This window comes from Pleurodeles waltl, chromosome 3_1, assembly GCF_031143425.1.
Source record: "Pleurodeles waltl isolate 20211129_DDA chromosome 3_1, aPleWal1.hap1.20221129, whole genome shotgun sequence".
Classification (NCBI taxonomy): domain Eukaryota; kingdom Metazoa; phylum Chordata; class Amphibia; order Caudata; family Salamandridae; genus Pleurodeles; species Pleurodeles waltl.
Window position 1 is genome coordinate 1468156822 of NC_090440.1, and position 16521 is coordinate 1468173342.

General features: G+C 42.7%; 1 protein-coding gene across 1 annotated transcript in view; it reads right to left on the reverse strand.

Moving 5' to 3' along the window:
- Nucleotides 1-13115, reverse strand: part of DARS1 (aspartyl-tRNA synthetase 1) — a 473122-nt gene extending 460007 nt beyond the window's left edge. Inside the window, exon 1 of the mRNA XM_069225076.1 lies at nucleotides 12922-13115. Coding sequence (XP_069081177.1) covers nucleotides 12922-12944 — 23 coding nt within the window. The 5' untranslated portion in view covers nucleotides 12945-13115. The remainder of the gene's footprint in view (nucleotides 1-12921) is intronic.
- Between the last annotated feature and the right edge of the window lie 3406 nt (nucleotides 13116-16521).

Consider the following 16521-nt stretch of genomic DNA (forward strand, 5'->3'; position numbering starts at 1 on the left):
TTACCTAACACACACACACACACACTTCCACCCTTTTAGAAATGGGCCAGTCTACCAACGTAGAATATGCATGTGCATTTGGGTAAAGCTCTCTGGCCTCAATTCCAGGTCAACAAAATACAAACCACAGTTCAATGAATGAAAAACTTGAATATTTGTTACTCATTATTGGATGCGGAATCAGATTACCATTGGGAATGAAAACTAGGAACTTTATGGAAAGTTATGCTTAAGCATTACCAAAGAGCTACAAAACCATACCCAAGACAGACTGGGCGCTAAACAAATACCAATAATATTACAATCCTCACCTTTTCTAAAGCCCATACATATTCCTTGGAAGGAACGAGAATGGACATTGCAATTTGGGCCTCATTCTAGAAAGGTTAGCAATTGTGTTGCCTGTGGTAAATAGTGCTGGTAGTTACCTAATTCTGAATGAAGAATATCGTCCACCAGCACAAACCACTCTGCAGGATTACTGCTATTGGTAAAATTGCACTGCATGTCCAACAGCTTTCATAAAACAGAAAATACGACCATGCATGAAAAGTAGCATTGTCTGCAAAAATTAGCATCACCTTAAAGCTGATTTTAAGTAGTATCATAACCACAAGCAACTGCTCTGGTCTGATGTGGAGGCTAGGTTTAGTCACTACACATTTAGGTAAACACAGAAGAGTGTGTTTTTTGCCACAAGATTTCGTTCACTACCCCTTCAATTTACATATTTTTGGCCTGATCACCATTTTTCCAACAAGGTAAAAATGTATACCTAGCATTCAAACACTCCACTGCCTTCATATTTGAAAATCAAGTGTTTTGCCAATGTTATTCTTTATTGCTGCCAGAAATTAACACTGGTGTGTTTATGATCCACTATAATGTCCTATTGCCAGCAGGAATCATAAAGACTACCAATGGTACTAACCCCATGCTTTTGGAATTTTAAAATATCCACTTGTCCATGGGCTGAGATGCTTCTTAAACCTACCTGGCATGAAATAAAATCCACTCGTCCCTTTGGTACCATTGAGTGAGATGACAAATTAAGGTAGCATTCTCAGTGAATCATAGCGCTAAAAATACCCTCTCTGGTTATGCCAAAACTCATACCATGGTTTGTATTCTATCAATGCACTGATTTTTCAACCTTTTTCCAAATCTACATACTGGAGCTCAACGTAGTAAGTGAGCGTTCCATGGTTGGAATATCCTTTTGTATCTTGTACACCTACAACGTGCATGTTTAGTTTTTTTTTACCAACTCTTCTCTAATCTATCTCTAATCTCTTCCCACACTAGGACATGTTGGAAATTTACTCCTCACAACTCCTCAGAGGTAAAACTTTTTCCAGGGTGGGGAAAAAGTGCAGTAGGGAAAACTGACTTTCAAATGCTCAGCAGACTCTCGTATGAGCAAACATATACATGCATATTTGCTCACACAAAAATGCAGTTCACAAAGAAATAGGTTTTCCAGGCCTACCTCTGTAAATACTTGTGAATTTATGAAAGTTGTAAATCTGTACTAATACGTGGACATATATCATGGAAATTTTTGTGAATTACTTTAATAAATGGGCCCCTAATTACATTTGGAGCCTCTTGTTTTTATTCATTCTTGTAATATATATATATTAAAAAATAATCTCATTATATAAGCTTATCTCACAGCATTTCATTACAGCGCACATTCTAGTAATAAAGCATTAGTAAACCCTAAATACAAGTTCTAACAGCATGAAAGAATGGATACAAATCCACACCAAGCACACAAAAGCACACCAAGCACACCAAATTTGTTCGGTGTCAGGGAGGGAGCCTTTTCTTGGCATTCTGACAGTTAGAGAACCCTCATGTGAATAGTGGCCTGCTGAGCACAGCATGCTACCAAAATGCCAGATCATCGATCCCTATATGATCATGTACAGCCCATTCCACCCAGTTCCACAATTTAGTGTGTGTGTGTGTGTATATTTGCCACTGCTTCTGTTCAGCATTGCTTCAAAGGGAAATGTTCCTTTTAACAGAAAATTAGCTGTCTCTGTGGCAGCAAAGCAAATAATTTTCTGGAGAACAGGTCTGTATCAGGAATCAACTTCCTCACTGTAGGAAGTGCATAAGTAACAGGAAGTAATATTTCCAATCCCGAAGAATCCTCAAATGAAACAACTGATTTTAGCTTAGTGTCCCAATTGAGTATCCCCTTCCCCACTTCCTCCATTTGTGAAAGTTAGAGCTCTTGGCGCTTAAAATGACAATGTTTTTTACTTTTGTTTTTTTGTATGCACTGGAAGGATGATATTTGCATTGCGCTATTGCAATTAGCATGACCTTGCAGAGCTGGAGAACCAGAAAATTGGATATAGGTTATGATGGAGGGGAGACAAGAGTAATATGCTGGCTGAACAAAAAAAATAATTAACAACATCCTGGAAAACGCAAACACTCAAGGGAAATGCAAGATTACGTAAATCATGTGAAATGCAAGTAGGAACAACATGGTTACCTTAACACTTTGACACTTATTATTCAGAAATCAATGAGTGTTTTTGCCTGAAAAGTTAAGGACCTGACTATAGGGCCCAGAAGGGACCCGTTTCAATGGCCATTGCTTATATACTTACAAAACATAAGCAGTATGGTTTAAAAAGACCACATTCCAGAACACAGAGCTGCAGTACACATTTTATAAACTAAAATGAGAAAAACAGATGATAAGGCTCATGTTAATCGTTTTCCACTCTACGCATCAACCAGTTATTGCAGTACCTCCCGGGATGAGGAACTTCCACAATGGGGGTTATTTACAAGCCCATTGCGCCACCAGTACAACACTTTTAATATGCGGAAAAAGTGACGTACCGGTGGCGCAAGGGGCTTGCAAATAAATGAAAGTAGCCCTTCACTGGCAAACTCTGTAAAGTAGCGCTAATGCGGGTGGTTGTGAATAAAACCTGCTAATGTGGGTGGTTGTGAATAAAACCTATCTGCTCACTATGCCACCACTCTGCCTTGCTTTGTTTAGTTGTTTCCATATTTTGGACCTTTTTTTCTCTATGTCCTGAGGCTGCAGTTTAGAACAGTAAAATGTCAGTAAAAGATGACATTTGCAGCCAAAGTGTTTCTTTCTTTTTCTGATCCATTTCACAGGGGAACTGAGAAAGGAAAGTGAGGGTAAGAGCTGTTTGTTGAGGTCATGGTATTTAGGAAGTGAGGAGTGATACAGAGACTGAAAGAGGGGGAATAAGAGGAAGAGGAAGAAAGGTGGGGGCAGCTGCCAGGGGCAGAGCAGGAGAAGTGAACACTGTAGAGAGGTGGGCGATGTAAGATGAGTGTGGTGAGAAGGATGGGGTTCATCATATTCAGAAGGCGGCCCCTACACTGTGGTGAGGTAGATAAATCCATGCGGTTGGCTGGATTTATTGTGAGTGGACCAAAGACGAGCCGAGAAGCCAAGGTAAATGTTTTCCACTTTACACATCAACCAGGTATTACAGTACCTCCAGGAATGGTGGTACTTCCCCAGCCGAGGAAAACAATGTTGTTCAAAGAAAGTAGGGAAAATGAAAGTAGCGCTTTACTGGCAAAGTGGCACTGAGATGTATGGTTGTGAATAAAACCAATCTGCCCTTTTTGTGACCACTCTGTCTTGCCTTAATTTTTGTATCTTTAACCATTTTTTCTCCCCATCCTGAGGCTGCACTTTGGATTAGAAAAATGTCAGAAAAAGCCAACATTTGCAGCCAAAGTGTTTCTTTCTTTTTTGGATCTATTTCACAGGGGAACAAATAAAGGAAAAGAGATGAAAGAGAGGGTAAGAGCCATTTGTTGAAGCCATGTTTTCACATGAAGCATCACGCCGAGCGCATGGAGAAAGGATTGCCGCTGGGATTAAAGGCAAAATCTAAACCACAAGGGAGGAGAGGAATTCACACGCTGTAATAGGAGGAAGCATGAACGCGTGCGGACATACTGTGATGGCCAATAAACATTTTCTCCTAGTGAAATCGCCTGGGAGGGAACTAAGCACACAAAGGAGGACATTTAGATAAAATGAACCAATAAAAAGGAAGCATTTAAGACAAGCACAACAAAGAACAAATAGCAAGAGTAGGCGTGCTTAAAGCCCATCGACTGAATACTACATGCCTGCCCTGGTTAAGAAGGGGATAGGGAAGTCAGTTGCTGGGAAGCTTGTCTATTGGACACTAAACAGAAGACTTTCTTGCCTCCAGATATGCAAGAAATATTACATAGCTTGGCAACCACTGTATAACAATAATATGATGTGAAAAAAATAGACGTTTCTAAACTAACTGATTAAGGATGTGGAATAAACAATGCTTCGGGTGTACTTTTATTAACCCAAATTTTAAATTTGTTTTTACTGAGGTGTTCCCTATTTTGATGTGAATTCAATCAAATTCCAATCCAAAAATGAAGCACCTCTTTACTCCTGGAAGTACAGTTCAGAGGAACGAGAGTGAGGAACTTGCACATTTTTCTTTCCTGTGCAAAGGCCGAAATTTCCAAAGGAGTCTAAGGAAATCTACTTGGTGCGAATCCCAAACAATGGGATTCTCATAAGAAGAAAACAAAGCAAAATTGTTAAGGAGACATAAGGATGAGGATGTATGTTGAACATTTAAAATTATAAATAGGAAAACCCACGAGGTAAAGCTATTGAGGCTGAACGTCCAGCAAAAGATACTGGAGGAGAGATGTTATAAGAACAAGGCTAACGGGATAGGAAGCACCAAAAATCAAAACTACTGAGTTGAAGAAACACCAAAAAAATGGGACTTCCTTACTACATGCTGTTGTAGGTGAGAGGTTTAAAACGTGAGTTCAAGTGAAGGTAATTTTCAAGTGTAACGAGGAGCAGTCTGTAATCAAATTAGATGCTGGAGTGATTTATGGATGTTAATTTATTTGGATGTACATCACTAGAAAGTTGATGGTGAAGGAGAGGCATGCACACATTCATAAAATGTTTACCTTCCTGGGGGTTGTATTGAGATCGTAAATTCCAGTAATATTTGGATCTGTATAATTTAGGGGCTCTGGATTCATGATATCAATTCCCTTAAGCAGTGTTGTTTCATTATTTTTATAGATAAAAGGGTGATGTGGTAAATTTCAGGCAAAGTGATGGCACTCAGATTCATTTTCTTAGTAGCTTTAACATGCAGATTATGGGGAGCCTAAACTCCCCACATTGGTCATGACAGAGACACTGGAATCTGAACATGCTTTGAAGATACTCTGTGCACATAAAACAATACACAAGCATACAACAAACAATTAAGTGGTCAAACTGGCACAGAACAATTGACTGCATGCCTGCTAAGAGGCCCTGTGCATGATATCTTCAGCCAAACATGACCATTTGCAAATTAAAACCTTTACGTCCTGATCTAGAGTTTGGTGGATGGTTTAATGACCGTCAGGGAAATAGTGTACTTCACTCTGTCGCCCTGATGGACATCCCTTTCACCAAATTTAGAGATGTCCGTCAGCCCCACAGACATATTTGTCCACTGGCAGAACTGGCATTACAGCAGTTCCTGTCATTGATCGAAATGTTAGACAGATGGCTCCATCAAATATGACAGCTGATTGTCAAACAATTCCAATATGTTTTCATTTTGTATAAACCAGCTCCGACAGCTGGAAAGAAAACCCCCATGGTGTGGGGGCCTTGTTATATGCTTTACTGTCTCTCACCACCAGGTTTTACCTGGAGGTGACAAACAGCAGAAAAAGCTACCCGACCACCCACAGTAAATTGTGCAGATGCGCCGCTGAAGGAGTAGCTCAGTGACAAGCCCGGAGTAGGCTTCATTGTTGACATACTGTTTGTCCTCCCAGCTCTACTATGCCCAGGGGGACAGTATAGTTTCGGCCCTGGTCAAGATTCACAGGGGGACCCAGACAGAGCTGTCCACTGTCCCCACTCCTTTTCATCCTAGCTATCAAATCAAATCATAAACATTTATAAAGTGCGCTACTCACCCGTGCGGGTCTCAAGGCGCTAGGGGGATGGGGTTACTGCTACTCGAAGAGCCAGGTCTTGAGTTGCCTCCGGAATGCGGAGTGGTCCTGGGTGGTCCTGAGGTTGGTGGGGAGGGAATTCCATGTCTTGGCCGCCAGGTAGGAGAAGGACCTCCCACCTGCCGTGGTGCGGCAGGTGCAAGGGACGGCAGCAAGAGCGAGGTTGGCGGAGCGAAGTTGACGGGTGGGTGTGTAGAAACTGAGGCGGTGGTTGAGGTATTCGGGTCTCTTGTTGTGGAGGGCTTTGTGTGCGTGGGTGAGGAGTCGGGAGGTGATCCTTTTGTTGACGGGAAGCCAGTGCAGGTGTCTCAGGTGGGCGGAGATGTGGCTGTTGCGGGGTATGTTGAGGATGAGGCGGGCGGAGGCGTTTTGAATTTGTTGCAGACGTTTGTGGAGTTTAGCAGTGGTTCCTGCGTATAGGGTGTTGCCGTAGTCCAGGCGGCTCGTGACGAGGGCGTGGGTCACGGTCTTTCTGGCGTCGGCGGGGATCCAACGGAAGATCTTTCGGAGCATGCGGAGGGTGAGGAAGCAGGAGGATGATACGGCGTTGACTTGTTTGGTCATGGTGAGAAGTGGGTCCAGGATGAAACCAAGGTTGCGTGCGTGGTCTGAGGGGGTTGGTGCAGTGCCAAGGGCCGTGGGCCACCAGGAGTCGTCCCAGGCGGTCGGGGTGTTTCCGAGGATGAGGACTTCCGTTTTGTCTGAGTTCAGTTTCAGACGGCTGAGTTTCATCCAATCTGCGACGTCTTTCATTCCATCTTGCAGGTTGGTCTTGGCGCTGGTGGGGTCCTTGGTGAGGGAAAGTATCAGCTGAGTGTCGTCGGGGTAGGAGGTGATGATGATGCTGCGTTTGCGTACGATGTCGGCGAGGGGGCTCATGTAGACATTGAAGAGAGTCGGGCTGAGCGAGGAGCCTTGTGGGACGCCGCAGATGATCTCGGTGGGGTCTGAGCGGAAAGGTGGGAGGTAGACTCTTTGGGAGCGGTTGGAGAGGAAGGAGGTGATCCAGTCCAGGGCCTGTCCTTGGATCCCGGTGGAGCGGAGGCGGGTTATTAGGGTGCGGTGGCAGACGGTGTCGAAGGCAGCCGAGAGGTCGAGGAGGATGAGGGCGACTGTTTCTCCATTGTCCATCAGGGTTCTGATGTCGTCTGTGACTGAGATGAGGGCGGTTTCTGTGCTGTGATTGGCTCGGAATCCGGACTGAGAGGGGTCGAGTAGGTTGTTGTCTTCAAGGAAGTTGGTAAGTTGCTTGTTGACGGTCTTCTCTATGACTTTGGCAGGGAAGGGGAGGAGCGAGATGGGGCGGAAGTTCTTCAGGTCGCTTGGGTCCGCCGTAAGTTTCTTCAGTAGGGCGTTGACTTCAGCGTGTTTCCAGCTCTCGGGGAAGGTGGCAGAAGAAAACGAGCTGTTGATGATGGTCTGAAGATGCGGGGCGATGATGTTGTCAGCTTTGTTGAAGATGAAGTGTGGGCAGGGGTCCGAGGGGGCACCGGAGTGGATGGAGTTCATAGAGCCCATTGACCAACTCCCAACTGATCAGATAGGACGCACAAATGTGGGGTTGACATTGAGAAGGAAATGCAGCAGGCAGGACTGCACTGTATGCAGATGACTTGCTGTTATTTTTCACTAATCCCCAACTGTCAGGTGCACGACTTATACAAATTTAGAACCTCTATGAAGAACCTGCCCGGCTTAAAGTCAACTGGGTTAAGTCCCTGAAGATTCCACTTAAAGGCAATACAACACAATAATGAACTGGCAAAGCTTCTTCCGATGGGACGCCTCCATTTCCAATATCTCAGAATTCATATAGCATTGGAACCTGGCCTGACATGGAGCTGTTATGATGTGTTATGTTGTCATGGCGCCGTGGGGATTCGATATGGAATGTGGGGAGCGAGGGCGGCGGTTGGATTGAGGGCAGTGGGATGTGACTGGCGTAGAGGAAGGAGACGTTCTTGTTCACTACAATAAATCTTACGGATTACCTTTAAATAATCAATATTGCGAGTCAGTCTCGTTACTACAGGAGCCTTAATCTTTCTCCTTTGCTAGCAAAAACCAAGAGGGATCTCCAAAAATGGGCTACTCCCACTTCATATTCTAGGCAAAGTAGCTTTATTTAATTTGATCATTTTACCTTGATTTCTCTAGGTCTTGTACAATCTGCCTCTGATAATAGCGAATCAGTGGTTCCAAAGTTGTGTCACCATAGTCTGCTCAAAGAAAGGAGTGGATGGTCCTTCATTTGACAAATGTAGACCATTGGTGTATAATTGCAGAATGGGTATGATACCTAAATCTGTACTATTAAGCACCCCAAATCTTGGTTATTAGTGACTGGTTGTGTGATGGATGGAATGATCGGCCTATCAAGTTGAATACTCTCTCTACTGGGGTTGAGCAATATTATGAGCTTCCTATATGGAGAGGCACTAACTTCCAGAGTTAATGAAGGTAGTGTTTCTGACATGGCCCTCAGCCTTGCGCCTAGCCAAGTGGGATCGCAAATTAATGTGGCAGACTCCACTGTGGAGGTGATAATGGTTAGGTTGCACCTCCCATCAACAGGTATTCAGAAGTAGAGACAAAATAGACATCAAGAATCTGGGTGATAAATGGCAGTGGTTGCACATAAAGACATTCAAAGACCTTCAAACAGTCTGAGCTAGTCAGATCCCAAGTTTATAAATACTTACAGTCAGTCAGTCACAAATCTTTATTCAGTCTCGAAAGACCATAAAAGCAAAAACATAAAATAACACATTTCTTAATAATTCATTGATTAATATAAAATCTTCACGTACTCATTTATGTTGCGCAACCATATTTAGCATCCATACATAAGTACTCGATTACTCACTAAGGATCTACAAAGTACAATTTGTACACCATGATTATTAAATTACAAATAAAATTTGATGCAGACAATTTTTTTTTATCTAAAATGCAATAATCCGCTAGGAACAAAATTCACTACTAAAAATGCCATTCAAGCTAAAAAATATTTACGAGAGAAGAACTTTTTCTAATCAAATCCCTTTCATATATAAAAGTAGGTGATACTTAATATAAAGTATTACTTTAAAAAACGCACTGCCATTACTAAGCCCGAGACAGCTTTCTAACATATAGATGCGCCCGGCAAGTAAATTCTGAGCTACAAACATTGCAGTAAATCACAGTAAAGTGGCTACCCGAATGCTCAGATTACTGTCTTATTCAGGGACTTTCTGGCAGTGATTACAGAGCTTTAAAAAAAAAAAAGCTAAAACACAACATATTTCAATAGACGGTAGCGTCTGAAGATATAGATACGCTGGACGACATTGAGGTATTTGGGAAGATCTTAAGGAAGGAATTATGAAACGTTTTCTCTGCCTGTCATACAATTTACAAAAAAAAGCTACGTGTATTGTGCTTTGTGTTGAAACAGAATCACATGGACAGGGCCCTAATGTCAAACTCCAGTCATTCATGGTAGGAAAGGTTACCAGGCGATGGAACGTGTCTAGTCTTAACCGAGTGAGAACAAAACGATGTCTGAGTTTTATCACGTACTTTAAGTAAGGCTGCATACCGTCCATGATCGAAATAAGTTGTTTATAACGCTCGTTTTTTTCGCCTCTAGTGTCCACCTCAAGTCTGCTAAGTGCTTGAGGGCCAGAGACCTCAGATCTTTTCTACTTATTACCTCCAATAGTTCGGGATTTACATAGTATTCTAAATGACCCATATCTTCGAAAAAGTTCCTAATATACTTCAACCATGGAACTCAAAGAAAATCTCAAAACCATGCAATCCCGCAAAACTGCCCGGTTTAGGCCTGCGTGTCCTGTGGACCAAATTTTCTGCCATAATAATATGGGCTGTATCGTTATTGTCGAGTAAATGAGAGACCCCTAGTTTTGCATGGCAAACAAATTAAGAAGTGCCATTTGGTACTGATAAAAGGTGTCTCAGGAAATCATTTTCCACAATTTGTAGAGAGTTTCAATTAGTGTACCCCCATACACCTGCCCCATATGTGGCTGTTGGAATACATTTGGCTCTGTATACTTTTAGCATATTCTGTGGGGTGATCGTCCTTAGAGAGGTTTATCAGAGCGATAGTCATCTTAATGGTCTGTAATTTCCTAATTTTTTACACACCGAGCCCAGGAGCCTTCTTTATCAAACATTATTCCCAAGTAAGAAAATGTTGGGGTGGTATCAATTTTTCCGCCTTGCATAATAATGTTGCGGCTCTTAAGTGACTTTCTACCGCATTTCAAGATGTAGGTTTTAAAGCGGTTGACGTTAAGGCCCAAGTTTGACATATATCTAACACTAGTCGTTAAAAGTCATTTAAGGGCTAGTGGAGTCCGGGCCATGAGGACAGCGTCGTCTGCGTAAAGTAAGGCCGGAATCGGGCAGTGGCAAATTTGGGGAAGATCTTTACACTTACTAATTCATTCTGATTCCAACTTATTTATATATGTTGAAAATACAAAAGGTGCTAATACACATCCTTGACGAACGCCTCTATGTATACTAAAAGCTCCACTACATTCCCTTTACCCCGTATCTCACCCTTGTCCTACTTCCCGAGTACAGTTCCCTTATGAACTGGATTATTGTGCGGTCTACCCCTAGGTCGTTCAGAATTTTCCATAATTTATCATGGACTACACAGTCAAACGCTGAAAACAGGTGTATGAAGGCCAGATATAAATTACCTTCCCTAATCTTTGTATATTTCCCCATTATAATGCTTAAATTCAGTCCCTGTTCAACCATACCAATCCGTGTGTGAAATCCATATTGTGATTCGGAAAGGATAATATTTGTTTCTGCCCATTCTTGTAATCTGTTTAAAATTATTCTAAAAGCTATTTTAGCTAATCAGTCAAGAAGTGAGATAGGTCTGTAACATGCTGGATTAAGACGGTCACCCTTTTTAAATATGAGGACAATGATAGACTCTACCCATGATGGTACAGGCCCTAAGATGCAACAAGCCTTCAGGACCTGGGTCAACAAGGGGCCCCATAGATATATATTGGTCTTATATAAATCCACAGGAACACCGTCGGGCCTGGGGCTTTTCCGACTTTACTTACGTTGATGGCCTCTACTACTTCCTCTAGACTGAACAGCGGTGTTATAGTCAAATGGGTATTCTTTTGGTTGGAGTCGCTGGTTAAAGGGTCAGTTGAGTCTGACTCAGAAACAGGGCCATATATCTCAGAAAAGTGACCAATCCAATCCCCCTCCATTATAGCAATCTCCATTCTGGGATCTTGTCTGACCCCTGGCGTTGGGGAATTTATTATCTTCCAGAAAAGGATAATATAATTTGTGAGGCTAGCTTAATGAAGGGATTCCCAAGTTTTTTCTTTCAGCTTCGCCAAGCTCTGTCTGATCAACTAGATGTGATCGAGGATTCTCCAGAATAAAGCCCATTGGAAGCTGAAGTCATGATGGACCCTTAGGTAAGGGAGATACCCTAGGTCTACCGCTCACTAGTGATCTATGCCCCAGTTAGATTTGAAGAACCGAAGGAGAAATGGGTGGGTTGGATATGAACCCTTGATGATCCAGAATGGCATCCGGGGAAATTGCTATCTCAATCCATTTAAGATTGGTTCAATTGAAATATTTGCATGCCACATACTTTACACCACAACCGCTAAGGCATGTGGGGTTGACTCTCATATCTTTGAAACTTCAGTTATACAGATCCCAACCCTGATTTTTTCCAGGTCACCTGAGGATGTCCTAAAACTGTGGAATATTAGCTGGCTATTGAAATAATGTTAAAGCAAGTACTAGTGAGCCAGGTTGAATTAACACCCAAAGTAGCCCTATTGGGAATCCTGGACGATCTGGGGGCATTTGCAGTAAGCATATAATGACAATAATTGAAAAGAGAAACAATGCTAAGAAATGGAAATCCTTAAACACCTCCCCCGCACACTAATGTGCAGTGGGACTGGTGCCCAATTCTAGAAGAACCTATGTACATAAGGAGAGGATGTACATACAAACAAAAGATTTAGGGACGCTAGTCATTAAATCAATAAGATTGGTTTATACAAACATTTTTGGCGGTATAACCTCTTTACCAAACTCTTAAATCACTTACTTGGTCTTGTTTTCACCATTATAAATATGGGATTAAACTCCAGCAAGCAAAGTGTTTTAATTAGAAAGCCACGACTGAATAAAGAAATGACACTTGACAATTGGTCATTAGGCATTTATGCTGGCATAGATTATCCTAAGAATCTCTGCTCCACCATAGAATGCACCTGCGGCCCAATACTCGTGTCTCTCCACTGAAAGGTGTATAATAACCATTGTACGGCCTATTCAAATGTATGGATTCAAATATACATTGTCACAATTACATTAGCTCTCCATTGCTCGCATTTTTTATGTAAGTGCATATAGTCTGAGTGGAGAGAGCTCCTCAAAAGGTATAGAGTGCACTGTACAAATCAAAGATACTTAATATCGTAGACTACATTAGCTGACCTGTATGTACACCTCTCCCATGAAATGCATGTAGTTTCCATGCAAAGTACTTTAAAAGCGGATACGGAAATAGAAAACACGCTATACAATGTTGCCTTTTAACAACAGCAGATTGCATCAGCCGCTTCGTACTTTGTAATAAAGTCCTCCGACAGGCACGATTGCACCACCTGTCCAGCACACACGCTTGTATGTTGTTTTTTTTTTACATATCACGTGGAGGTGAACTTACTCTCATTGCAGTGCCCACTGCCCACCCCATTTCACTTGTAAAGCACAATAAGACTTGTCCCGTAGACACATGTTGCCCCTCTCTCTACTACACCCTGCGTGGCTCACCCAGCGCTGTCTCCCTTGGTCATGCTTGAAGAAGACAAGTTTCGCGAGGAGGAAAGACACGTCCTGCCGGCTTTCAACGTGCAGGAAAGGGAACGAATTGACTGCCGTACAGCGAGTGCAGCGCTCAATCCCCACCCCCTGGAACTGCAGCCGCGCAGTACAAGGTTCCTATGTTCAACGTTCCTACCAGACTGCAACTGGCGGCGGAGCACTGCGGCGTGAACACGTGGTGTGGCGGAGGGCGTGGCATCTGGGCAGACGAAATATTTTTATTCCAGTTAGGGTTATCTCAGTAGCTGTTTATTTACTTATCTATTTTGGAAATAGCAGCGAAGGCGCATCTTACGGTTTGAGTTTCCCATCTATTCATTCAGGGCAACGTTTCGGTGGATGGCGAAGCAGGACCAGGATTTCTCATGCCTCCTTTATTTTGTGTAACATTTCCAGATTTTTAGTGTGCTTATCTGGTACATTTCAATGTTTCGTGCATGATACGTTGTCACACTGTATCACTATCAGAAACAGAACCAGTGCTTTAAATGGGCCGGTACTGAGCACCGGCACTTTTTTATTTGGAGAGGAAGAGTACCTGCCCTTCTCAAGAAAAACGTAATACTTTTAATTGGAGAGTACCTGTACTTTTCCGAAACAAGCAGGTATTCTGTTACAGAGTACATGCACTTTTATTTTTCCATTTGAAGCACTGAAATAGATCACTTTTTAAACCTGTAATACATTTGTTGGCTTACAGTCCACCAACTGAATACCATTGGTTGGCTTATTTGCCACTATGTTTGCTTGTTTTTATATCGTGAGAGCTTGCTGGTGTCAGTTTGTTTGGTTGCTTACCCCTCCCAAGTAGCGTGGTCCAAGTACTCCTGTCTTTTCACTGCTTATCTTGTGGGGTAGGGACACCAGAATTTTAAAGCCAAAAACCGGGACATTTTACAAAAATAGAAGGACTACAATTTTGAGATCACAGAATGACAGCGCTCATCAGCATAGAATTACAGTAGAGGCACTAAGGGCCAGATGTAGCAAAGGTTTTTACCCATTCTGTGTCTATGGGAAAAGGTGTTCCTACATATGGCCCCAAGAGCATAAATAAAATGCAATTTTGAAAGCCAGTGTAATGCCTGTTAATTAAATTGCTTTCTGATAACACCTGTTAAGTATCTCTGCTATTGAAAACAAAAACAAAAATAGCTACCACCGTTTTTAGGCAACCCTCTTTAGAACAAGGACATAAGCTAAATTTCCCCAACTTTGCCAGGACAGCTGGTGAAAAACAAGAACTTTCCGGGCAAATCCGGGACCCCTGGTCACCCTTTTGTGGGGGATACTTTTTTCTTCATCTTCAAACCCTCTTTGCGAGTGCAGGTTTCAGCTGCATACAGAGTTTTATGTTTTTTTGTTATTTCCCATTTATTTTATACTTTCAATTTTCTTTATTTACCTTTTACATTACGTATGTTGTTTTTGCTAACAGTTAACCCCTTCGCTGCCAGGCCTTTTCCCCCTCCTGTGCCAGGCCTTTTTTTGCCTATTTGAGGCAGTTCGCGCTTAGGCCCTCATAACTTTTTGTCCACATAAGCTAACCAAGCCAAATTTGCGTCCTTTTTTTCCAACATCCTAGGGATTCTAGAGGTACCCAGACTTTGTGGGTTCCCTTGAAGGAGGCCAAGAAATTGGCCAAAATACAGTGAAAATTTCGTTTTTTTCAAAAAAATTGGAAACAGTGGCTGCAGAAGAAGGCTTGTGGATTTCCCCCTGAAAATGGCATCAACAAAGGGTTTGCAGTGCTAAACTCAGCAGCTTCCTAGCTTTCAGGAACAGGCAGACTTGAATCAGAAAACCCAATTTTTCAACACAATTTTGGCATTTTACTGGGGCATACCCCATTTTTGCAATTTTTTGTGCTTTCAGCCTCCTTCCAGTCAGTGACAGGAATGGGCATGAAACCAATGCTGGATCCCAGAAAACTAACCATTTCTGAAAAGTAGACAAAATTCTGAATTCAGCAAGGGGTCATTTGTGTAGATCCTACAAGGGTTTCCTACAGAAAATAACAGCTGAAAAAGAAAAATATTGAAATTGAGGTGAAAAAAACATCAATTTTTCTCTACGTTTTACTCTGTAACTTTTCCCTGCAATGTCAGATTATGGAAAGCAATATACTGTTACGTCTGCTGGACTCCTCTGGTTGCGGGGATATATAGGGCTTGTAGGTTCATCAAGAACCCGAGGAACCCAGAGCCAATAAATGAGCTGCACCCTGCAGTGCGTTTTCATTCTATACCGGGTATACAGCAATTCATTTGCTGAAATATAAAGAGTAAAAAATTGCTATCAAGAAAACCTTTGCATTTCCAAAAAGGGCACAAGATAAGGTGCTGAGGAGCAGTGGTTATTTGCACATCTCTGAATTCCGGGGTGACCATACAAGCATGTGAATTATAGGGAATTTCTCAAATAGATGTCTTTTTTACACACTCTCCTATATTTGGAAGGAAAAAATGTAGAGAAAGACAAGGGGCAATAGCACTTGTTTTGCTAATCTATGTTCCCCCAAGTCTCCCGATAAAAATGATACCTCACTTGTGTGGGTAGGCCTAGCGCCCGCGACAGGAAACGCCCCAAAGCGCAACGTGGACACATCCAAAATTTTGGGAGAAAACATAGGTGTTTTTTGCGAAGTGCCTACCTGTAGATTTTGGCCTCTAGCTCAGCCGGCACCTAGGGAAACGTACCAAACCTGTGCATTTCTGAAAACTAGAGACCTAGGGGAATCCAAGGAGGGGTGACTTGCGGGGCTCGGACCAGGTTCTGTTACCCAGAATCCTTTGCAAACCTCAAAATTTGGCTAAAAAAACACATGTTCCTCACATTTCTGTGGCAGAAAGTTCTGGAATCTGAGAGGAGCTACAAATTTCCTTCCACCCAGCGTTCCCCCAAGTCTCCCGATAAAAATGATACCTCACTTGCGTGGGTAGGCCTAGCGCCGGCGACAGGAAACACCCCAAAGCGCAACGTGGACACATCCTAAATTTTGGAAAAAAACAGAGGTGTTTTTTGCGAAGTGCCTACCTGTAGATTTTGGCCTCTAGCTCAGCCGGCACCTAGGGAAACCTACCAAACCTGTGCATTTCTGAAAACTAGAGACCTAGGGGAATCCAAGGATGGGTGACTTGCGGGGCTCGGACCAGGTTCTGTTACCCAGAATCCTTTGCAAACCTCAAAATTTGGCTAAAAAAACACATGTCCCTCACATTTCTGTGGCAGAAAGTTCTGGAATCTGAGAGGAGCTACATATTTCCTTCCACCCAGCGTTCCCCCAAGTCTCCCGATAAAAATGATACCTCACTTGCGTGGGTAGGCCTAGCGCCGGCGACAGGAAACACCCCAAAGCGCAACGTGGACACATCCTAAATTTTGGAAAAAAACAGAGGTGTTTTTTGCGAAGTGCCTACCTGTAGATTTTGGCCTCTAGCTCAGCCGGCACATAGGGAAACCTACCAAACCTGTGCATTTCTGAAAACTAGAGGCCTAGGGGAATCCAAGGAGGGGTGACTTGCGGGGCTCGGACCAGGTTCTGTTACC